This window comes from Condylura cristata, unplaced genomic scaffold (assembly GCF_000260355.1).
Source record: "Condylura cristata isolate star-nosed mole 26May11 unplaced genomic scaffold, ConCri1.0 scaffold00023, whole genome shotgun sequence".
In the NCBI taxonomy this organism is placed as follows: domain Eukaryota; kingdom Metazoa; phylum Chordata; class Mammalia; order Eulipotyphla; family Talpidae; genus Condylura; species Condylura cristata.
Window position 1 is genome coordinate 14,368,863 of NW_004567124.1, and position 26,482 is coordinate 14,395,344.

The 26,482-nt window shown below is 34.8% G+C and overlaps 1 protein-coding gene across 1 annotated transcript in view; it reads left to right on the forward strand.

Annotated features, from left to right (window-relative positions):
• Window positions 1-501: 501 nt before the first annotated feature.
• Window positions 502-26,482, forward strand: part of RFX7 (regulatory factor X, 7) — a 91,694-nt gene continuing 65,713 nt past the window's right edge. Inside the window, exon 1 of the mRNA XM_004687765.2 lies at window positions 502-662. Within this exon, the coding sequence (XP_004687822.1) occupies window positions 502-662 (161 nt within the window). The remainder of the gene's footprint in view (window positions 663-26,482) is intronic.

A 26,482-nucleotide genomic window follows, 5' to 3' on the forward strand; every position in this document is an offset into this window, starting at 1 on the left:
GGCGTCGGCGGCGTGGGGAGTGGCGTGGAGCGGAGTGTGGGGCTGCAGCAGCGCGGGCCTCCGGAGTAGAAAGCCCCGGGGGCAAGAAAGGAAGGCCGGGCCGCGAAGGCCCTGAGCAACCGTTCTCGTAGGATTTGGGGGGGGAGCCTTGCCCCCCACCTCGTCTTCAGACGCCCCCTCCTCACTCCCCCCAGCCCCAGCCGCTGACGGGAGGAGGCGGCGAGGGGCTGAGGGGCGTCGCCATGCCGCGCCCGCGGTGAAGCGCCCCGGCGGTGAGGAGCCGCTCCGTCTCCCCGGTGATGTCCCCCAGGCGGCAGGCGAAAGCGACTCACTCGAGCCCTGGGGTAAAGGCCTAGCTTATCCAGCTTCCTTCCTCCTCCTCCTCCTCTTCCCCTTCCCCCCTCCTCCTCCTCTACCCCTTCGTCCTCCCCTCCCCGTCTCTTCCCTCACCCTTCCCCGCGCCCCCATCTTCCCTCCCTCCCTCCCACCCCTCCAGCAGCGATGGCAGAGGAACAACAACAGCCGCCACCACAACAGCCTGATGCCCATCAGCAGCTTCCCCCCAGCGCCCCCAACTCGGGGGTGGCTCTGCCAGCGCTTGTGCCTGGGCTGCCAGGGACAGAGGCCAACGCGCTGCAACACAAGATCAAGAACTCCATCTGGTAAGAGGATCCTCCATCGCTGGGGTTAAAAAAGCCCAGGCACAGTGCTGCTGCAAAGGGGTGGGGGGCGGCGGCGGGCGGAGGAGGCGGCTGATGCTTTCATTGAATGTGGCTATCCGGAGTCTGGTGCAGATTTATAGGACCTCAGGATGTGTGGGACTTTGCACCAGTCCCTGGCCTCCAAGTCAGAAAATGCTACCTTACCCCTCTTCAGTTGCGAGTGCAGATAAGCAAATTACTGGTATTTTTCACTTAGGTGTACGAGGAATATGGGTCGAAATTAAGTCATGTTGCATGATGGCAGCATGAATTTCGGACTGGAGAATGTGAAATGTGTTTCCTCCTGTTTGCAGTCATAGAGGGAGGAAGAAGTGCATGGTGAATTTTGACTGAACGCTAGTCTTTCGAGGAGGAAGACTTGTATTGTAAATTTTCACCAAATACACATTGTGTGTAAGAATATTAATATGCAGCACAAACCTAATGTGTCTCTTCCTTCAGCTGGCTTAGCTGCTCTTTGTGGATGTTTTTGGTTTTTTCATTCTGACGTTTAATTTCCCTTCCAGAGATTTTGTTTTGCCTTGATTGTGAAGGAAGGGCTTTTTCGGTATTATATTTTAAGGTGGTAGTAAATGATTTTTTTAATTTAAAAAGATGTTTCTACGTTACAATAAATGTTTTACCATTTCGTGTGACCTTTTTTAGAAATCATAGCTGAAATATCCTTTCCAAATCTTAGGTTTTTCGTCTCTCAGAATTTCCAGTATTTCAGCATTAAACTCTGAAATGGTGGGTGATAGTCTTCTAGTAATTAAATACGAACATTTAACTCTGTCCTGTTACAGCCATTGCAAATATTCTTTGAACATAAACTTGCATTTTTTTCGGTGGGATTCTCATTTAACTGACTTTTAAAAAGTGCAGTGCTATTTCTTAAAAATGAAAGCAATACTTGAAATTGGGTCTAAGAAATTACTTTTAATAGAGGCTTAACAATAGTATTAAATGTGTAAAAAAGCTAATAGAAAAAATGAAAATTTGCATGTATCATGATTACTAAAATATCAAAACTTTAATTGCAATTTGAAAATAAATGTATCATAAAACAACTGTATTGCAGCACAGTATTTATATATTTCAAAACAGTGGCAATATTTACATACAAAATCAGTGTTTGCTATATAGTATTTTTCACTATTTTCCTGACATACATATTGTCACAATGCTAATAGGAAGTAGGTCAGTGCAGGCTTTAATAGTTTCATTCTATACAAAAAGTTAGCAGTTGAGGAGAGTATCTTGCTTTCAGTTTTAATTTTAAAATGAAGTTTAAATATTTTAAAGGAGGATTTTTGGCTTTGATTTTGGTAAGTGGCAACTTGAATAGGTCAGATAAATGGAAGTGTGTGTGAGAGAGAGAGTGTGTGTATATGTGGGGTGGAGGGAGAGAGAGAAAGTGAGAATGATTTTATTTGATGGATACCTTCATTCACCCCTTTCTTAAAGTGATAATGTTAGGAAGAGATTGGTTAATCTCCCCTTCAAGGTTTCAGAATCCAAAATGGCTTTTCCCCACTGTATTGACTTGATGTAAGTTAGTGTCTCTGAAGTTATGATTAAATTAAGTGTCTTGGTTTCTATATTTAGATAAGGGGGTATTCAAAAGAACTAAAATCTTTTAAGAAAAGCAAATTTTGAAATTTAAATTTAGTAATGTATATTTTAATTGATGAGAACAGTGGGTGAAAGGAAACTTCACTTGTCTTCATTTATTTTTAAAATAAGAATGAGTGTTAACTGAAGTATTTAACAGTGAATGATAACAGGATGTTCTTTCAGTAAAAGAAGTAAATTATTGCAAGTCAATTATTTTTAATTGATAATTTACGTTTATACACCCATTACAACTTAATTGTGCTGACTTTAAGAAACATATGCTGAAGTATAGTACACTTCAGACTTTGATATTTGCTCTAAAGAAAAAAATAATGGGAACAAACACCTTAATTCCCAAGTACAGTTTTGTATCTTTATTTTAAAATTGTAATGGCACACTTACTAACATTTAATTTTCAACTTTTGAAATTCTGTTTATAAAAATGATTTTTTTTATTTTATAGGAAACTTTGAACAATACTCATGAGTAATAAGCAACATTTATGACATATTTAGTATGTAATGGCAATGTTCCTTGCTCCAAAAGACTGAATATCTAATAAGTTACTATGTAAAATAAACACATTAAAAGTGAAAGTTCCATTATACCCTTGCCTCTCAAAAAACAATATATATGTTAAAATCATTTTTAATAGATTACAAATCTTTAAGTATCTCATTTCACATTATTTGAAAATATCAGTATCTTTTTACAGATTATTTTATCTCTTACTACTTCCCCTATCAACCTTTGGCATTGTTACTAATGAGAATTTTTAATTACATTAATCAGAAATGCAGTATTTACATTTATCAAATGGGTTTTGCATTTAGATACTTGACAGTTTCAAAATTACTGGACTTGGAGATCACAAACAAGTCTGTACTTGTCCTGTTCTACAAACATAAATATAGTATGTGATGTAGGCATTTAGCTAGACAATGAGTTATTATCAGTTCATAATTAATTTGTTAAACTAAGTACTGTTTGATAAAAGTATGACTTTGTCATTTAATTATTAAATGAGTCTTTTAAAAAATTTACTGTTGAAATCATGTTACTTAACAAGGATCCGAAACAATATTTCTTAAAAATTGGAAATACATGTTTATGAGGTTGGTACAGAAAGTAGAGATTTGACTAACTTGATAGTGTCATAGTATCTGTGTAATATAAATGTTTTTAATTGTTCAGTCGAGCCCACACCTTTCTTAATGTTCCTCATTCCCATTCCATAGAGTGCCAAATCACTACACTCCTTACTAGAAAGGAGATTTGCAGAATATCTTTTTATAGTGAATATTCTAGAAGACTTATTTTTACTTTCAACATAATTGAATTATAATATGAATTTTTCATTAGAAAAAGAAAAATAGTGATCCATATCTCTTTCTAAATGAAGACCTATGTGGCAACCTACAAGAAAGTCACAGCCTAACCTTCCTGCAAAGTTATTTTACTTACATTGCATTCCTCTTTTGGTTACCTAAAAAAAGGATATCAAAGCAAGTTTTACCTGCCTCTTAGCTCCCACTCTGTTACTATTAAAAAAAAGAAAGAAAGAAATTTTAAAAATTTTGTTTAGACCAAAAAAAACCCCGAAATGCTTTTCTTTGTCCTCTTCAAAGCAGTTTAACTTGAAATCCTGAGAGAACAAAGTTGCTTTCGAAAAGAAAAGATAGAAAAAAACGTGATTAGTTATGATAAGAATGATCATACTACCTGGGGGAAGTGATTAACATATCTGCAAATAGGCAGTAGCACAGAAAATAAATATTTACTGAGAAACTCAAAAGAAACCCTGATGTTTTATAGTAGAAAATATTCTGATTAATACTGTATTTACTCAACAGACAAAATAATGGTTACTTAAGAGAAATACTACTTTTTTTTACTTTTTAACTTTATTTGCTGGTAAGACCTCAAACTATTTCTTAAAGTAGTCTTTTAAGATGTGTCATTGTTACAACCACTTTATAGAAATAGATGAATTGAATAACAGGGAAGAGATAGTATTCCTGTGATTCATTTTCAGACCTTGTAAGGTACTTATGAAAGATACTTTGAACACAAAGGCAGCTCTGCTGTCTCTGATCCTTGTCTTCATTCAATCCTATATATTATTTAGGCTTCTGAATCTGGTACATTTTGGATGTAGAATTATGTATGTGGACCATGTCAAATGTTTTTTAAATTCTAATTTAAACCCAAATTGAGGACCTTCCTGGTGGTACAGTGGGTTAAAGCACAGCACTAGGAAGCTGTTGGAAGCCACTGTAGCATGATTTTGATCCCCAGTCGGGGAGGTGACCCACATGGCGCAACAGACCTCTCCTATCTTGCCGGCTGCTCCCTTCAGCAGTGTATTTCAGTCTGCCTACACTGTTCCCCACTCTGTCTCTGGTGAGTCCTCTCACTTCCCACACCTCTGGCCTGTCCCCCAGTTCTTGCATGCATGAATAAATAAATATTAAAAAAATAATTAAATAAACCCAATTGAACAATTTTGTTTTTCTTATTGGTTACAGTGAGCAAAGAAGGATGATCAAAAAAGTTTACATAGTGATGCCATATTAGTGCTGATTAATATCCCCTATCCTAGAACTTCAGTAGTTCAGTTTTGTTCTTGGTTCTGGGTCTGGTGGCTTATTAGCTCGGTCCACAAAAGAGGTATTTTTTTCAATTGCCCTGGGTAACATTTTCTATAAAGCTCATAAGTTTAGAGTTTACTTTAACCATAAACCCATGGTCTTCATTTTGCTTTAAAATTATAATGTGAGTAGTTTATTGGCCGACTTTCATATATTTTTGATTAGTTGGTTGACATGCTATCAGCTCTGAGTTAAGCCTTCTAACCACAAAACCTTCTTACCACAAAAAAAAAAAAAAGCCTTTAGGGTCCTTTTGTTTGTGTTTGTATTGAGCCCAGCTGTTTGTATCCCAGCACTAAGTGTATTCAATTGTAGAAAGAAAGTAGTTTCTTTGCCCTCCTATGATTTGAAGCTAATGAAAATTGTCCTCCTCAGTGACCAAAAAGGCAAGTCAAGCAATTTCAAGCCCCTCCATTTTTCTGGCCTTATTTAGCTTAAGTAATGGATATGTGTGTGAATAAAATTAGCCATCATTTACTCAAATATGAACACTGGGAGTAACAACAGTGTGTGAGTACTCACCTGATAACATGCTATATGTACAAAGTACTATGCTAGAGATTGACATTTGAGGAATGCCCCTTAACTTGTCATATTAACTTGGTAGTATTAATCTAAGCAAAAATTTGCAATCAAAGTTCTTTATTCAATTAGGGGACTATGGAAAGAGGTGACAAGTACCAGAGTGTTATTTGTGAGATGAGTAGGCCTTAGTTTCCTTGTCTACAAAATGAAAGGTTTATACTCTATCTTGCAAGTTCCTTTACCTTTAATTTCTGTAACTCTATTACCAAATGAATATTGACAGCAATAATAAAGCATATCATTTGCAAAGTGAAAGGCTAGTAGAATTAACTTATCATTGGCAATCAGTGGAACAGTTTTAATGGATGGAACATTAGGATTTGTTGGTGTTTCCCTGGAATTAACCCAGAAGGACTTTCTGAAAGTTATTTACTTACTGTTTTTACTTCACAAGAGTTCTTTTATGTGTGTTATTCATTCTGTAAATGCTTATTGAGCATGTACTACATTTAAGGTATTCTAAGAGCTGTTATTGATTATGCAGAATTAGTAAGTCTGTACAGTAATCCCTATTGTTAGGGAGTGTACTAGTTTACTAGTTGCAAATTGGAAGATTGCACTCCCAAGCTACTTGTGTGCTTGTTTTGTTTTGTTTATAAAGAGGTTCTCAATTCACCTCAAATAAGTTATGATTACATTTTCCTGCAGTAATAGCATAATATTTTAAGGCAGTAGTGAATGTTATATTGTAAATTTGGTTATGTAAATATAAAATAATTGACTATTTTGTTCTTTTCAGAACAGTTACTCTTTTCAGAATAACTTAGGGTTGCGCTTTACAACTTTTTTTTAGAATTATTAGAATGTTCTTTAAAGAATAAAACAATGAGATGATTAATCCATATCTCTAACCAGATTAGACCCCTCTAAGCCAGTGTCTTTCTTCCACAAGTCTCATTACATTTGGACAATTCTCTCTCTCTATTTGTCTATTTTTTAAGGACTTATTATTTATTTATGCACACAGAACTGGGATACAGGACAGAGGTGTGGGGCAGTGAGAGGATTCTCCACAGGCAGAGCAGGGAGCAGAACAGGCAGTTTGAAGAAATACACTGCAGAGAGGAGCAGCAAGCAGTCAGGAGAGGTCTGCCTTGCCCTGTGGGTCACCTCACCTTTAACCCGTTGTGCCACCAGGGAGGTACCCACATTTGGTCTTTTAGTTGCTTTTTCTCAGGTTGTAGATGATCAGCAAGGACAAGCTGGAGGAAGAATCTTCCTGTCACGGGCAGGGTAATAAATAAGGACCAGTAAAGTCTAAGGCCTTAAATCACTTGATTGCTGACTAGAAGATTAAGAGAGTTAGCAATTAATATTAACCCCTGTGAATTAAAACCTCAAAATATGATTTAAGTTTTCTATCTTGAGACATTTACTTTTTTCCATGTCATAGACAATCTACCTCCTATTTATAAGAGGAAAGAGAAAACAATAATGATTGGTTAATTGTGCACAAGACTTAATCAGGCATCAGTTACAATGGCTTATATAGAGATTACAAAAAGTTGTGTGGGAAGTGAGGTTCTATATTTCTCTTACTTAAGAACAAACTGAAACCATACTGAGATACTTGCTGTTTGAATCTCTATTTAGTTTCTGAATTTGGAGAGAATAACAGATTCTAATCTGTTATGTCTTAGAATTTGGGAAGCCCAGGAGTCCATATGGTATGAAATACCATGTCCTTCAAATTGTCTTTTCTAAAAAAAATTATCTGAACCCATTTGTAGTCTGAATTTTGGGTAGCAAAGTTTTAGAAAGCAAAGGATACCTTTATACTCATTCTAACACAGGATTTTAAAAATTAGGTTCAAACTTGCATGCTAAGTCTGACTGATTAAGAATGTGTACCAAAGCATGGGAATAGGAAGTGATGGCACATACAGCTTGTGATTTGTGATTACCTCAATTTATATTTATATAAATTTCTAAAATTTATAACACTTATAAAAAATATGTAACTGTATAGACATATAGACCTTTGTGGTTTCTTGCAGAATATAAATCCCTAAAGCAGTGCCGTTGCCATTTAGTGTTGGCTAATGTGAAGATACAAGTCAAGGGTAGAAAGTTCTTAGGCTGTGTTTTTATTTCTGTATTTGTATTTTTATTTTTATGTGGATTTTTCTTTTTATTTACCTTGTATGGACAAACTACAAAATGAAAATGAGGGATTACTGTAACACTTGGCTACTTCAGCTTGCACTATCCATAACCCTTTTCTTTGCTTTTCTGTTTCTCTACTTATGCTGGTTTCTTTGCTGCTACTTTAAAAATCTTTTCCTTTTTTCCGTTAAATATATGTGTCTCTGCTGGTGGGAATGTAAACTGGTCCAGCCACTATGGAAAACTGTGTGGAGGTTCATCATACTACTAAAAATGGAACTATTATATGACCCAGCAATTCCACTCCTAGGGATCTATGCAAAGGACACAAAAACATTAATTCAAAAGGACACCTGCACCCCTATGTTTACTGCAGCACTTTTATAATAGGTAAGACTTGGAAACCACCCAAATGCCCAAAAATAGATGACTGGGTCAAGGAGATATGGCATATATACACAATGGAATATTACTCAGCAATCAATAAAGATAAGCTCATGTGATTTGTAGCAACATGGATGGAGCTAGAAGGGATTATACTTAGTGAAATAAATCAGAAGGAAAACAGAAGAACATAGGATGTTTTCACTGATAGGCAGACTATAGGGGAACCAAATAATGGGTCAAGGAAAAAAAAACGGTAATAAAAAGAACACAGCAAAACAAAAATAAACAGAGCTATAAATTAGAGACATTCTGCAGGGGAAAGACAGAGAAAGGGATCAGAATGAGGTCAGGAAGAACACAGAGGACTATGGTGATAGTTCCCAGATTAATTGGTGGTAGAAATTCTATGGGGACTACACCTTTGAAAAGAAGGCAAATACTATTAAAAAATAATAATAACAACAATGATGGTAAATAAATAAAAATAAATAATAAAAATATATGTGTCTGACATTCAGATCCTACTCAGGTGCCACTGCTTCTGTGAATTTTTCCCAACTCTCCGGGAACAATGATTTGAATAAATTAATTTTTTAAGTAATCTAGACTGGTCTTACCTGAAATAGTCAATTTTAGTGAATTTTTACTGAATTGAAATGAAATCTTTTTTCACCACAGAGTGTAGGGAGCAGAACTGGTAGGTTTACTGAAATACATTGCTAAGGGAAGCAGTGGGTGAGCTAACTCCCTGGCCTGGAGGCATAGTAGAGATAGTATTAGTCTATCTTGGCTAACATGGAGGTTCTCTTCTTGTTTTCTAAACTGCATAGAAATTCAGAGACTGAATATATGTGAAACAAAGCAATCACTGCATAATAAGTAAATTGCAACTTGACAATAAAATATTTATATATGGGATAACCAAGAACTTGCCTTTTGTTATCTTGTATAATATTTTAAAATTTTAATCACATAAGAGTGTCACTTCAGTGACATCTTGCTTCTAGTTACATTGGTGTTTTTGGGAATATGGGAAATGTATTCAAACAAGATACTTCAGTTAATATAAGTGAATGACTTCCTTGATTTGATTGCATTCATTAGATCCCACTAATTGCATATGTGTTTAAGCAATCTGTAATCTAAAATTTAGCTATTAGATTATTAAATGCACAATCCCTTTTTTCTGCAGTAGGAGATATTAACAGGCAGTGTCTGGATAAATTTTGTACTCAAAAATTTCAAAGAAATGAGAATGCCGAAGACTAATCCTGAAATTACAGAATCAAGTAGTCAAGCAAAATTGAATTCACATTTCTATACATACAAGAATAGAAGTTATTAAAAAGTAATGACACTATCCCTACCTTTTAAACATTCGCCTCTTGTGTGGTAATTGTTTGCATCATCAATTGAATTTAACAAAATAAGACCTTACAAATTGTAATGATGGTAAAATAAACTGTGTAGACAAATCATAATTAGGTGAGAACATAGTTCTTTATTGGCAAAATTTAAGTTAGTAGCTTTAACAAAAAAAATAGGGAACGGATTACTGATCTAATCTGCTTCATTAACATTCTGCTTTCTAGGAGACCTGTAATCCCGTTAGTAGGAATTAGACTCAGTTGTTGATGATGATAGTCTCATCAGTAATAAGAATAATTAGAGCAAAATAGCATTAAAAAATTGTGTGGAATTTCCATCAATAACCATGCTTTTATCTAAATTTTAACATACAAAGGTGGAAAAATATAATGTAATAATAGAGAAGAAAAGGAGGTGGGGAGGCTAGGAACTAGAACAAGCACAAGGAACTGCTTCAGTAGTAGTCTTGGAAGAGAATTGTGTGCCCTGAAATGATTTGGTAAATGACAGCTACTTTGAAGAGGATTAGAAATTTGGTGTAGTAACCCTCATTCAGCCCATACATTGAATGCTGTATATTGGCACCTATGTAAACTTGCCCATTATTAGAGGCAGTTGTTGCCTTTAGATTCATTCCATTGCACATATTTAGGGAATTGTTCTAACATACCCTATTTCTGTCAGTTTCATCAAGCTGTCCTTTTCCACAGTTCACAGCATAAGATTATTCTTTTCCTGTGACTTTTTATATAAAGTTTAAGATCCATAAAGCAGTAGCAAACAACCTTCAAGAAAGTTTTGAATAAAATGGAGTTGATACCTCAGGGACCAGCTATAGTCATAAAAAAAATAGAGATTTGGTAAGTGAATAAAGATTATAAATGTTCTTATAATAATAATATCAATTTAATAAATATGCTCTGCTCTTAATAATTAGAAATCAAGTAGAAAAATAGTTTTTATGACTACCTCAGAAAAATATTTAAGAAATAACCATTGGTATTTCACCCCTGGTTTTGTTATTTTCCATTCCTCATATCCCTTTACTATTATTCAGTTGTGTCATGTATGTAAACCCACTCAGTTCTGAATGGGAATAAGTTTGAAAATATATTTTAAAAGTGCTAATTGGTTTTGTACTTAGGTGATAGGGCAATGTATCATTTCTTCCGGACTTTATTCTTCAAATTTTCTTGAGTGAGCGAGCACTGGTTTTAGTTTAGAAAAATATGGAAACAAATGTAGAATAATGCTCTTTATTTACTTTGCTACTCTTCCTTTTAATAGCATTCTGTCTTGTCCTTTACCATCCTCACTCTGCTACATTGTGTCTCTGCTTTAGTCTTTTTTAACTCTTGCAATCTGCTTCCTTTTCTTGCCAACTCAGTGTCCTTTGTTTTTCATTATGCTCCAACTTTTCTTGTTACTATGATTTCTTCTCATTCCGAAATTCGTTTTTTTTTTAAAGATTTATTTATTTATGCATACAGAACTGGCATACAGCCAGAGGTGCAGGGGTGGTGGTGAACAGGTTCTCTAGAGACAGAGTGGGAGTAGAACAGGCAGATTGACAAAGAACACTGCTGAGGGGAGCAGCTGGCAGGTCAGGAGAGGTCTGCGGTGCTATGTGGCTCACCTCCCGGCCTGGGGATTGAACTCATGCTGAAGTGGCTTTAGCTTCTTAGTACTGTGCTTTAACCTGCTGTGCCACCAGGGAGGGCTCCAATTTTGTGGTTTTTAATAAATGCCAATTACTTTGAAGCTAAGGAAAGTACCTTTTGCATCTTTGTATTTCCCATCTAGTGGTATGTATTAACGAGTACCATTCTGTTTACTATATTTTAGGGCCACTTAATTTCTGTATATTAGTGACTATGTTTTTGATATATTTAATGTGCCAGTTTTCTTCTCAAACAAATTATTAAACTAACACTGCATTTTATAGAACAGGTAGTAATTGAGGTTTTTAAAAATGTGTTGGAGGAACTGAAGTAATCATTTACTTAAATTCTCAGTTTACTAGTCAGCTATCTTTCACTAAATAATCTACATTTTAAAGAATATGTTCCAAGTGAGAGCATTTTGTCCCTTCAAATAAACTGAGTGGATGACTATAGTATACTTAACCTTTCAGGAACAAGCTTACAGTAGTATTTAGCTACGTTTTGTGGACTATCTTTCCAGCTTAGTTACCAAGTAATACATTTGGAACTTGAGAGACCCCTTAATATTGACCTGGGCATGACTTATTTTATTACCAACATGCAAGACTAATGTAACTTTCTGAGTCATGGCCAAAACCTGAGACCAACAAAGGGAGCCTGTGACTAGGGCAATAACTAAGGGGGAGGGATAAATGTATCTGGGAAGTGAGGAATGAGTGATTAAAATCAAAACAAATTTGAGCCCCTGAAGTGTTCCAGATTTATAAAATAGTTTGTGCTGGACTTTATTTATCTTATATTCACCTTTTTTTTTTTTTTGGTCTGATATTATTAGTCTTAGAGACATACAACAATTAGTTGTCTTTTAAAGACCCTTTCATCCTTAATATTATATGATATTATTTTCAAATTGACTAATCAGCATCACCTGGGAGCTAGTGGCGTTCACCTCAGGTTTACTATACAGAAAATCTGGGGGGTTGACTAGTATTCTTTTTCTAGTCCTCCAGGTAGTTCTGTCAGATACTGAAGTTTGAAAACTGCTGGTATAGGTTCTGTATTTATTAATATTTCTATAAATATTAACATGTTTCTAGTTCTAGTGCTCTCAATTCTTGAGAACCCCAGGTAGAGTAAAAAATTTCCTTTAATTTTCATAATACTTGAATATAATTCTGCAGTGACTTCATTTACACTGTTATAAAAGATTTTCAATAACCTGAAATCTGTAGTCTCAGTAGTTGTATGTTAAATGAAATTGTGGATGAATTGGTAAGTAGAAATTAGACAGGAACTGCATTGTCTTTGCACTCAATCCTTCTCAACAATTCAAAAGCATACAAATAGAGAAATACAAACTGCCAGCGTTCATATGTGCAGTAAAGTATGAGATGTGTAACCAGTATTCATCAACTTCAGGGGGCAAATATTTTTAGCTTTATAGGACATAGGATCTGTTGAAAGTATTTTACTCTGTAATTGTATTAGGAAAGTAGACATTGACAGTAAATTAAAAATGGGTATGCAAGATTTATTGCCATGCTGGAAAAACTACTCAAAGGACATAGAGAACAGTTTTTATTCTTCACGCCTTTTTATTGACAAACAATGAATAACAGTAACTTGTTCAATATTGTCTTGTATTTCTCTCATAGGTAAGCCCAGAATTATCCAAAACCTATCAGAATGCAAACAAGTGAGAGTTATATTTCAGGAATAGTTATAACTCAGCAACCAGTGATAATAATAAAGTGTTTGACTTTTGTTTTGGGCTAGTACAAAAGAACTTGGAATTCCTCACTCCTTTCATCACAACAAGAATAAAAAAAATTAACAACTTTTAGAGCTATTAGTGTTAAGTTCATAGTGTAAACTGCTGTCTGGAAAACTGGAGACAAGCGGATATAAAGAATCATACCTTATAGTACAGAAGCCTAGGAGAGGAACCCATGGGTAAATACAGTATAGGTAGAAGCACTTGAAACTATTATTGATGAATTGTGGTAGGCTCATGGGAGCTAGCTTCAGAGTTAAAAACCGCAAAGAAACCCAGTCTTACGGGACATAACTGACATTTACCTCCAGGAGCTCCCTAAAATCTTCTCTCTGTAAAGATCAGAGAAAAATTTCCTGTTTTTGTTTGGAGTTGGAGGAGGAGGTGGGAAAGTAACCATTTTAAAATATACCAAGAATTCTGTTCTCTTTTACAAGGTCTGCCTCCATGGAAACTAGTTTACCCATGCGTAACCAACTGGGGGTTTACTTTACCCTAACTGACCTGGGAAAAGGAAAATAACCAACTCATGCCTTCTCTAGCCTTTGATCTGGAAGAAGGGAAATACCCAACTTACTAAAAGTCTGAAACCTAATCATAGGACAATAGAATATTGCTCCTATACCTCTCCCCTGCCCCCCCACTTTACTACCATATCAGTAGAGCCCCCCTATGCAATAACGGGATTACAGCTAAAACAACTGTATGGCTCACGTCTTATTTAAGGCATCTCTAGGGACTCCCAAAGACAACATAGGAGACAAAAACAAGGACATAGGAGAAAATTTTAGACTCTGACACCACAGCTACGGCAAACAGTAAACACAGCCTTAACTCCTAACCAAATAAATATAAAACCTTATACTAACAGCCTGTCTGCCTCAGTTCCTTTTCCCCAACATCTTTCTGGTTTTCGGCAAAAATTATAAGGCACGCTAAAAGCAAAAAGCAATCTGAAGAGGTAAACCAAGCATCAGAAGCAGGTTCAGGTAGGACACAGATTTGGGGGTGTTCAGACTGAATTTAAAATTGTTATGATTAATAAATGATAGGGAGTAATAGAAAAAGTAAACAACTTATAGGAACAAATGAATAATGTAAGCCAAGATATAGAAATTTTAAGAAAGAGTCCAAAATCAAAAACAACAGAAATGAAGCTATGTTTGGTGGGCCTGTTGGTAGGCTGGACATTAATAAGGAATAAATCAGTGAGTGTGAAGTTACGTCAGTAGAAATATCCAAAACTAAAGTGCAAAGAGAGAAAATGAATAAGATGGAAAGGAATATCCAAAAAATGTGAGGCAGTTGCAAAAAGTGTGTAACATAATGCATAATTGGAATACCAGAAACAAAATAATTGACAGCCTCTGAACCATAGATTCAGGAATACTAGACTCAGTGGATAAATAACTGAAAATCAACATCTAGACTTGTTTTATTCAAATTAAAGACAGAAAATTATTAAAGAAGTAAAGGGATTAAAAAACACTTTACATACAGAGGAACAAGAATAAGAATTACATCAGGCTTCTCTTTAGAAGTCATGTAAGGAGAGAGTGGTATTTAGTGTTGAAAGAAGAAAACCACCAACATAAAATTCTTTATCCAGTGAAATTATCTTGCAAAAGGAGAAATACATTCTCAGACAAGCAAAAATTGAATTAACAGACCTGCTTTGCAAATAATGTTAAAAGAGGCTTTTCAAAGAGAAGGAAAAGGATATAGGTTGGTGACAGATCTGTGTAAAGAAAGAGAGAGTAAGAAGGAATAAATGCAGTCAAATTCATTTCTTTGTAATTGGTATTACAGCTTATGAATAAGTACAATGAATGGCAGCAGTATTACAAGGGGGGAAATGGAGGAATTGGAAATACTCTTATTAAAGTAGTTGGACTAACTAAAATGGTCTAGTTATTAGAAAGTGTATTTGTATTTGTCATAAAATTATATTGCAGATCCTAAGTAACCACTAAAAAGATTTTTGAGGGCAGTATATTTGATATGCTGAGAGTAGAGAAGCTGGAGTCATATAAAATGCTCAAATAAAACCAGAGTACTATATCAGTAATCACTTTCATTATGAATGTTCTAAATATATCAAAAGACTGTCAAGTTAGATGGAAAAAATCCTACTCAACATTGAATAAAAGTATATCATTCACAGACTTTGGTATTTTGTCATCAGTAACCAGTTACTTGTAACATACCTTGTGAACGTGTTGTGACTTTGAATTTGAGAACGCTATAAAAGTTGCAAATAAAAGATAAAGTACTTTAATTGCAGAGAACTTAAAAGGAAATGCCATATTTTGTGTCTAGTTTTGTATATAAACTTTTCTCCACCTAAGACTAATTCCACAAGTAATTATTGCATACTGGTTTTTCACTTAGCAACTTTCATGACACATTTTACATATTAGATTCACTGATTAGATTCACTGATGAGATTTATCATTAGATTAAACATACAATTCAGTAGGTTTCAGTGTATTTACAAATTTGTGCTGTCATCATCATGCTCTAACTTCAGTCTTAATTTTTTTAAGCAATTCAAAAGTGAATTCTATTGGTTGGAATGCTTACAAGTGAAAAGATTAATTATAATTTGGACAGAGATCCAAAGATGGTCGAATATTTGAGGTAGTGTTTTTGTTTTACAAATGGGTTTCTAGGAAATCACAGTGAAGTTGCACTTGCTCTGTTCTTTTTTTTTTTTTTGTAAGATTTATTTATGCATACAGAATTGGGGTGCAGGCAGTGAGAGGATTCACTAGAGGCAGAGTGGGGCGCAGCAGGCAGGACAGGAGAGGTCTGCCATACCAAGTGGGTCACCTCCCTGACTGGGGATTGAACCAGTGCTGCAGTGGCTGAGGATAGCTTGATAGTGCTGTGCTTTAACCCACAAGAGAGAGGGTCCTCTTTTTCTTTTAATTTTTTTTAATCCATTCTTTCATTCCTATCAGTATGCTAAAAATCTTCTATTTAGGACCGTATTGCCAAGAAAATTGCCTAAATACTGTCTTGAGTTTCACTGTAACTGGTCAGACACATCTGTGAATCTTCTTATGGCACACTTTATATTCAGGTAATTCTATTTTATGCATTTATAATTATAGAGCACTTTATGTCAGCTGTTATATTTTCCTGTGACATATTTTGAACTAGTGACATGCTTGCCCTCTACTAAATTAATTTTATCTAAGATGATTAGAAAAGATTTCTCAACCAAGTACAAGTTTACAATATAGAGAAAACTTTTGTTTTAAAGTTGTATATAACAGTTTTAAACTGAAAATAATCAGAATTTTTTTTACAAAGTTATTTAATGGTTTGTCAATACATTCTGAAATTAGTTACCTGAGTTTGCTTTCCAAGTCACATAATCCTTTGAAATTGTTTCCTTTATCAGTAAAATGGGACTAGTAGTAAAGCTTTTACCTCATAGAGTTGTATAAAAATTAAATGAGCTAATGCATATAAAACCTTAGAAGTGTTTAGAGTAGAATCTGGCACATTGAAGTAAAATTGACTTTTTTTTTTAAAGATGTATTTATTTATGCACACAGAAATGGGATACAGGCCAGAGGTGCAGGTGTGATGAAAGGATTCACCGGAGAAAGAATGGGGAGCAGAACAGGCTGACTAACGAAGTACGCTGCTGAGGGAAGCAGTGGGCAGGTCAGGAGAGGTCTGCCACGCCATGTGTATCACCTCTGGGACAGGGATTGAATCCGTGCTGAAGTGGCTTTAGCTTCTTAGTGCTGAGCTTTAACCCGCTGTACCACCAGGGAGGGCCCAATAGAGTTGACTTATTTTTTAACTATGATAAAATTCAAAGAAAGTTTTTACTTTAACATATTTCTTTACAATGTTATATAATTACATTTGATTATTATTTTGTAATATTTGCTATTTGAAGGTAGAGTTTTCCTGGCAGAAGGAACAGCAAATGTAAAGGTTAGGCGATGACAATAGTGGCAGAAATATGTAGTAATTCTAACATAGTGGCAGGTAAAGGAGGGTAAGACTCTGCGTGTCTAGAAGGCACCTAAGACTCAGACTTTCATTCTGAGTTATGCTTTGGAGGACTCTGAGCAGAATGACATGACTCGACTGGTATTTTGAAACACTGGGCTTCTGTGTTGAAGAGAGATTATAGAGGAACAAGGGCAGAAACAGGGAGATCAGGCCATGCTAAGTTACTGACATTATACTCTGTGTGTAAAAAAGATGAAGCAAATACTTCTAAATGTTACAAAGTGGTGGCACAGCATGTGGGAGTAGCTATAAGTGATTTTGTACTCTCTATTTTCCATTTTCTTACTTAAGACTTTTAAATAAGGAATTTTAAATGTTTTTATAATCAAACAGTAAGCTACAATTTTTTTTGGATCTATGATATAATACATTAAGCTACTTGACTAGAGGGACATACTCGCATATTAATTACAGTTTCAGAAGTGCTGAATTTGAAAGATTTGTCATCAAAGAGACTGTTCATAATCTGGTTATTGGAGTATAACATAAACAATGAAGTATCAGCAGTTTGCAATATATGACCTAACTGAATTAGTAAAAAGTGAGAATTGTAATATTAATCATACATAATTTAATTATTTTTAATAATTGATTGAAACTGTATGTTAATAATAGAGATAATATTTTAAAGAACATACAAATGGTTATTAGCTCTATAACAATCTAGTAACCTTACTGCTGTTCCTTGTGTCCTATTGCAGTGGAGTTTTTTAAGTTTTGAAATTTTGAAATCTCAAATTTGTATTTAAAAGTATTTGTATTTGTATTTATATAGTGGTTTTAATAGACTAGAGCCCCAAATGGATTTTTAATTGGTCTTTTTCCTTCTTTCACGGCTGTGCTTTGCCTGGCTCACACACTCTCAACCCCCAAAACCCTTTAGCAAATTTATACTTATTCAGAACTCAGCTAAACTATAAATCTTTCCTGGATCTTTTTTTTTTTCTTCAATTATTTATTTATTCATACAGAACTGGGGTACAGGCCAGAGATGCAGAGGGTGAGAGGATTCACCAGAGACAGTGGGCAGAACAGGCAGATCAAGGGAGTACACTGCTGAGGGGAACAGCGGGCGGGTCAAGAGAGGTCTGCCATGCCATGTGGGTCACTTGTGGGGCAGGCGGGAATCGAACTCATGCGGAAGTGACTTTAGCTTCTTAGTGCTGTGCTTTAACCTGCTGCACCACCGTTTCCTGGATCTTTAAGGTAAATTAGGTCTTAAATCACTCCCCATCCAGGTTCTAATTCATGTTATCCCACATTATAATTGTAGTAAAAATAATTATACAATGTGTTTGCCTCCTTTCAGGCTGCCAGTACCATACAGTATCTCACTTAAATTATATCCCAATGCAGAAAGAATGCTTACGTGTATTCCTGAGTGAACTCAGTAACTGTCAACCTTCTTTTAGACTTCTCTTGTGCTCTTGTGCAGTTTTTTTGCTATCCTGTTACTTTGCAGTCTCCCTCACCATGTAGTATCTAAATTAGTGTTAAGATACTAAGTGTTAATATACATTATAAATAATAAAATAATAAAAATAGCATTTTTACCAGTAAAAATCTTAAGTTTTGTTAATGCACCTTTTTCAATAATATGAAAATGTAGCTTTCTCTTTTCCTCCAAGATGGACTTATAATAAATTTTATGTAATATAATACAGTGTTTTTCTGTAAACTTTTCAGTGCTTTTTATAGAGATTTGTAAATTTCCTTGTGATTTTTCATCGGGAACATAGCAGAATAGAAAAAATGACTTTACTATCACTTCTCGCACTTTTTTTTAAAAAAAAAAATTATATATTTTTACATCTTGTTCACTCTCTCAGGTGTAATTCCAATAAATTTGTAACCTCAGGAAATTTTGACACATAAGAACAGTATAGTCTGACTTCATGTATAAGGGAATCTGGCATTTTGACTATCTGTATTTAACTGTAATACTTGAGGCTTAATTTTAAGATGAGGTGGTTTCTTCCTTGAAGGCAGAAAATTCTAAATTAACACAGATTTTTTTTTTGTCTATCAGTTATTAAAAAATGTTTTTTTTCTGATAAGTAATAAAGTTTTGATTCATGACTTCTAATTCTCAAGTGAACTTTAATTTTTTTTTTTAAACAAAACATAGAGAATGCCAAAAAAATGTCTCCTGTTTCAAACTGATCTGAGAAACCTCTAAGTTATTCTTTGGTTGATAGTTTGGCAGCCCATTTTTGGGTGCCACTTTTCTTATGGACATCATTTTTGTTTTTATGCTCTTCTTCTCTGAAGATTTCATGCAGTATATACACAACCATTTGTAGCTTTTAATTTTAATTTTCAAAAGGAAATATTTAGATACAGACTTGAATACTAGTAGGTAATTTATATCAGGACTACACCATCACAGGTCTTAACATAGAGCATAAGCATTAAAAGTTGTCTCTTGGCAACTTTTAATCTGTCCTGGTGGCACAGCAGATTAAAGCACTATACTAAGAATCTAAACTCACTTCAGCATGAGTTTGATCCCCACCCCAGGAGGTGACCACATGGAGTGGCAATCCCCTCTTGACTGCCCATGGCTCCTCTCAGCAGTGTACTTCCTTGATCTGCCTGTTCTACTCCCCAGTCTTCTCTGGTGAAGCCTGGAACTGCCCCTTCACCTCTGGCCTGTATCTCAATTCTGTATACATAAGTAGTAGTAGTTTGTTACTTCATTATATAACTGAAGTTAACCTGTGTTTAATCTTTACAATGACTTAAAGAGATGAATGGGCCCTGGAGTGAGTATAGCAGATTAAACAAGACAAGACTGTATTTCAATCCTACATACTTTGTTTGCTATGGATATACAGCCGTTATATTCAATAAAATTTAATGATGAAATCTTGCTACTGTTACTCCTGTTCTTTAAATTTAGAATTATATTCAAGTTGTATTTTAATTATAATACAAATATAATTAAAATGCAAATATAATGTGCCATATATGCAATACAAATATTGACAGTCAGGAAGATTATAGAACACAGTCATTAACACAATCCAGGTGAATAATTAAATGGAAAAAAATAAGATGATTTAAAAAGCTAGAACATTACAGAAATAATAATCTCTCTTTTTTCCCCTTGGCATGAAAGATTTCCTTCTAAATATTTAAGGACTGTTTTTGTTTTGTTTTATTTTGTTTTGTTTTTAAAGATTTATTTATTCATACAGAACTGGGGTACAGGCCAGAGATGCAGAAGGTGAGAGGATTCACCAGAGACAGAGTGGGGAGCAGAACAGGCAGATACTCGAAGTACACGGCTGAGGGGAGCAGCGGGTGGGTCAGGAGAGGTCTGCCTCACCATGTGGTCACCTCCGGGGCAGGCGGGGATCGAACTCATTCGGAAGTGGCTTTAGCTTCTTAGTACAGTGCTTTAACCCGCTGCGCCACCAGGGAGGGCCCTGTTTTTGTTTTGTTTTTAAAGATTTATGTATTTGTGCATACAAAACTGATGTACAGGCCAGAGGTGCAGGGGCGGTGAGAGGATTTACCAGAGACAGATTTGGGAGCAGAACAGGCAGATGAACAAAGTACACTGCTGAGGGGAGCAGCGGGGCGGGTCAGGAAGGTCTGCCGCACCATGTGGATCATGGGGTAGGGATTGAACTCATGCAGAAGTGGCTTTAGCTTCTTAGTGCTGTGCTATAAACCACTAAGCCACCAGAGAGGGCCCAAAGGACTGATTTAAGATCAACATTAGTCTATTCTAGTATACTGTATCCCTGCCAGTGTCCCCCCCCACCCCACCCCCCAGCCCTGCCATTTGCCTTGTACTTACTTCCAGTGTAGCACTTAACACAATTTGCATGTACCATAGTTGGTTTTTTTTTTTTTTTTTTTTACTGGATATGTCTTCCTTTTCCAGTAGATATTAAGATGGGCAGCAACCATACCTTATTCATCTTTATATCTCCCACAGTGCCATGTTAGGAAGTATTTATGATCTTAAGTTGATTAAAATAATGATTTGTCAGTTTGAATCTCAAGTTAGGACAACTGTATCCATTTTTACACATATATGTTCCTTCTTAATTGATATGTAATCTTAATGGCCTTTAAAAAAAATAACATTTTTACATTTTAAAAATAAATGTAAAATGCTTTAGTCATAGAAGGCTTAAAAACAAAAGCAATACTATGTAAAATAGTTTATTTTTTTCCTATTAATGTTTGCTTTGGTTTACTGCATTGTATGTAATATTTCATGTAATCATTTGTCCAACAAGTATTAATTAAATACCTATAGTATCACAGGAATTCTTTTAGAATTCTGGGACTATAGCAATAAACAAAATAGTCAAAATTACCTACTTTCACGAAGTTTGCATTGTAGTGGAGGGAAGACATAACACAATTTAAAAAATTATATGTAATATGATGGTAAATTCTCTGAAGAAAGGCAATATAGGAGAGGATACATGTTAGGGAGAGGACTACAGTTTTAAATAGATTAGTCTGGGGACCCTCTGGTAGCATTTGAATAAATACTGGAATATGACGTGAGGTATTTGAAGTATCTAACATACTTTAAATCCAACAAAAAAGAATGCAGGTTACTGTTTGAAAATTAGTCTCAAGATTTTACCATATAGTAATAAAAGTGAATGTGTAATAACTTGGGGAAATGTCTCCCATGCATTGCTAAATGGAGGAAGAGCAAAATATAAAACTGATTTCTTCCAAATTTTTAAAATGTGTGTGTGTATGCAATATATACAAATATATTAATCTAATTAGAAGAAAATAATAATTAGAAGAAACTAGTGGATATTCTCAGTAGGCTATGGTCTTGGGGTAAACTTTTATATTTCTCTAGTGTAGATTTCAATAAGTCTATTAAGATAATCTTGGAAAGTACTTTTTGATATGTTTTAACATCTAGCCTTTAATGGAATAATGGGTATACGCCATAGTCAAGTATAAAACTAGATGAGATATGTAAAACAACTGGAACTTTCTTAGTATTAAATAGCAAAGTTTAGAGTTAAAATCCTTGAGAGAAGGAAAGAGGTGAGTTCACTTTTAGCTTTCTAAGCTGCAGCTCAACAGAGTAGAGCTCAAATAGAGACAAAAATAAAATGAGATGTAGGCAAAAGTTATAGTGCATGACTATTAAAGCAGCTGCAGTTTGTGAGGCAGGTCTAGAAAGGAGGGAGTTCCTTAGAGAAAGGGTTTCAGAAATTTCCACAGGGGTCTTTATATTCTTTGCCTGAGTATTGATCCACACATGTGTACCACAAGTCTCTTCAGAGAACAACTTCTGGGGCCTTTAGGTCAAAAAGAAAGGCAAATAACAGTTGAAATACAATTGTTTATTGAACTAGTCTTTAAATTTTTCTTTGCCTTATTTTTATTATATAGAAGTTAAGAACACCTCTGCACAGCTGACAGGTTTTTTTTTTTTTTTTGTAAACTGCAGAAAATAAAAATTTTAATGTACTAAGGATTGGATGACAATGAAAAAATAGATGCAACTAACTGGTACTTAGTAGAGAAATTTAGAGCTTTACTAGTTTTTACTGAAGAAAATGGAACATTAGCAATCTAAGCTTCAAGTTTTAATGATTTTTTTTATTTATGCATACAAGAACAGGGGTATAGGTCAGAGATGTGGGATATTAGAAGACTCACCAAAGATAGGGTAGGAAGCAGAACAGGCAGTTTATTAAAATACACTGTTAAGGGGAGTAGCAGATTATCCTGGAGAGGTCTCCTGTGCTATGTGGGTTAGCTTCCTGGCCAGCAATGGAATTCATGTTGCAATGGCTGGTAATAGATGATAGTGCTGAGTTTTAACCCCTTGCACCACTAGGGAGGCCCAGCTTTCTGTTTTAGATGAAGATTGATGAGAATTAATCTATGGAAAATAAGGAAGAAAGTATACATGTAATAACAGAAATGGATTGAATAAAAACTAAGATAAAATCACATTTGAACTGGTTTCTTTGCAAAATTTTGTGAAATGTTAAGAAGCAAGAATGATAGATCAAGAAGGAAAGTGATATTAGGAATGAAAAATGTGACATAGTTACAGTAGATTAAAATAGGGGAATTATAAGCAGTCCTGACCCCAGCAAATTTTAAAAATGGAATATAATGGAAAATTTAAAATACTTTAAATTACTTCACTAGTAGAAAGTCTAATTACCATTCAACCACTAAGGAAGTCAAATTACTTCTTTAAAAAGCTACCTACTAACATCCCAGTAATTTTGTAACTTAAATCTACCATTCAAGGAATAGATAATTCCAATCTGTATAAATTAAAAATTTAAATAAAGAGAATATTTTCTGGTTGAACTATTTTGATATTTGCTTCAAGAGGCAAAGCCTAATTTCCTCCTCATGAATGTAGATTAGACCTAATGTTACATTATTAACCAAAGTCACTGCAGCTTCTTCCTCATTCTTTCTGTTGGGATTATATATCCTGTGAGCAGCATGTGAATAGATTGTTTCAGAAGTAAATGTTGCAGCCCCTGCTAACTTCCTGACAGCCCACTGACAGAGCCCAGCCAGTCACTCACTCCCAAAGTTCCTGACACACAAAATCATTAGGAAACATTTTATTTGTTGATTTTTAATCACAGAGTATATTAGTAATTCATTATACAGCAAGAATTAAAATATTCTTTGCTCATTCTGTAAAGCTAGTATAATGATACATAAACCAAATAGCACATGCCCTTCAGTGTTATACTGTGCCACTCAAACATGGGAACACAAAGTTCAAGTCAAAAATTAGAAAATTGAAGCTGAAGATATATTTGAAATTTTAGATATTTAACCCGAATTTATTGCAGAGTACCAAGTTCCTTAGAAAATCTAATATAATTTACCATTTTAACAGATAAAGGAAGACAAATTATTTAACTGAATTAATTCAGGAAAGGAGTTTAACAGTCAATATTGTTTTGTGATAAAAAAAAAATCTTAGCAAGCTGGGAATAAAACATCCTTAACTTGCTGTCGCCAAAGAACTACAGAAAACATACCTATTAGTGAAAAGATTTAAAAGAGCTTCTTTTAAATTAGAAACAAGCTATAGGGATGATGATGATTATTGTACAGAATTCTTAGTATATCAGAAATGAAAAAAAAATAAATTAGAAGAAACAACCTAGATAGAAAATTCAGAATACATAGAAGTTATTGAAATTATTCAGATAGTCTGACAAAAATATTTGCTAAGACAATAATATGCAAGCCTTTATTTTAAAAGATTTCAAGCCCTTATTGGAAGATTTTAAAGAAATTAGATCTAAATAAATGGAGATGCATACCATAAAGTATTTTTTTCATTTCTCAACCAAATAGGTCTGTAAATTCAATGTTATTTTAATAAAAGTATTTTTTTTCCAGAAATCGTGCAGTCTGATATTAAACTTTTAGTGGAAGGGAAAGGACGTAGAGTAGCCAAAAAGCTCTTAAAGAATGACGAAATTAAGAATTTGTGACACCAAATGCCAAGGCTTTTTTGTATGACTATGGTTTTTATGGCTCCAGAGTTCCAATTTCTCCTTGCAAGTACTTGTTATTTTTGTTTCACTTTGTTTTTTGAGAGTAGTCATCTTAATAAGCATGAAATGGCATTTCATGTTTTAACTTGTGAATGTCCAGTTATTCTAGCATGATTTTTGAATAGGCTTTCTTCATTGAATTTCTTCTGCACATTTGTCAAAATCAACTGAGTATATTTGAATGGTTCTATTTCTAGCTTATGCTGTATTTTGTTCATCTTTGTGACTGTCACTCTGCCAGTAAAAGAATAATACCAACTTCTCAAATGAATTGTAAAGTTTCCCCATCTCTTCTATTTCCTTTAAAGACTGTTTAGAATTGATGTTAGTTCTTAAACATTTGGTGAAATTCTAGCGTTTTGGAGCATTTATGTTAATCTTGTGTTAGCATAGTGAAAGTGAAAGGATATCACAAACTGAGAAAAGATAGTTGAAGCATAACTGGAATATTAGTATTTGAAATACAAGTGCTATATAGATAATTTAAAAAGAGCAAATAGACATTTGGGCAAAAAGCATAATCAGAAATTTCACAAAGAAAAATAGTTTTAAAAAGAACTTGAAACATCCTTGGATGTATTAGTTCTCTGGGAAAAGCAAATTAAAACAACTTTTTTTATACCTACTAGATTGGTAAAAATTAAAATGTCTGGTGCTACTGTCAATTAACTATCTCTTGAATACTTTGTTGTTACCTTCACTTTATGTGTTCTTTCCTTTGATCCTGTAGAAAGAACTGTAATCCAGCTTAGAGACTTGCACAAGTCACAAAATATTTTTTGGTGTTCTTTGTTTTACCCATGATGCCATCTTCAAGCCAGAGAAAAATGTCCCCCCTTAGGTGAAATGACTCTACTTTTGTTGTCGTAGTTGGCACTCGTGTAGCATTCTGGATCCCTTTGGTTCTAGACAGTGCAGTGCTTTTAGATGCTGCTGTGTATGGTAATTATTATGGTTGCCACGTTATTTCTTCAAACTTTTTACAATGAAGCTCAAAAAATTCTTGAGCATGACTAGTTTCAACAACAAAAGATTTTGAATCAGATGAGTTTTTAACACTCATTCACATTTTATTTCAAAGTTTCTTTTTGGTCTGTAGGAACATACAACCAAAATAAAGCTTTTTGATAGAATTTTATTAAATCTTACATTTCACCCTTAGCTTACCTTGATGTAGGAATAGAGTGGATATTAAAGCACTACAGGTGGGCCACTGCTTTTTTTTTTTTTTTCACTTTACCAAATCAAAAGAGTGGCCTGATAGTATCTTTAATGTCTATTTTGTTGTTGGGTTTTTAAAATATTTATTTATTTATGCATACAAGAACTGGGGTACAGGCCAGACATGTGGCGGATGAGAGGATTCGCCAGAGACAGAGTGGAGAATAGAACAGGCAAATGTCTGAAATAAACTGCTTTGGAGAATAATGGGCAAGATAGGAGAGGTCTGTTGCTACATGTGGATTAATTAGCTCTTTGGCTAGGGATCCAACTTGCACTGCAGTGGCTGCCTGTGGCTTCATAATGCTGAAACTTAACCCCTTGCACCACCAGGGAGACCACTTTGTGTTTATTTTGGAACATTGTTAGAAAGTAGGTCCTCAAAGCCTACCCCAGCAGTTCTTTTTTTTTTTTTTTTTAAGTCCCTACCAGCTATACTAATGATTCTTCCTGGGGTTGTAGGAATAATTTTACCTGTGCTGCTAGACTAACATTTTCCCACTTTGGATACTACTAATACTGACCCATGAAATTAGTTTGTTCATTAAATTAGTGGTATAGCTGTCTTTCTCACCTCACCCTAAAATAGTCCTAGTGCATATTAGCACATTAAAGCCCATGAGGGCTATATTATAGTGAAATTTGGAATATAGTTAACTTAGGGATTCTTAAATTTACTTGAATACTCATTACTTTCCCCCTGGGGTACCTATTTATGGCAGGAGGAACAATCCTCACAAAAGACATCTCTGGAATACTGGCAGTATGTCACTAATGTATAACCTTACAACTTTCTGTGTGGTTCAGACAGTCATGCGA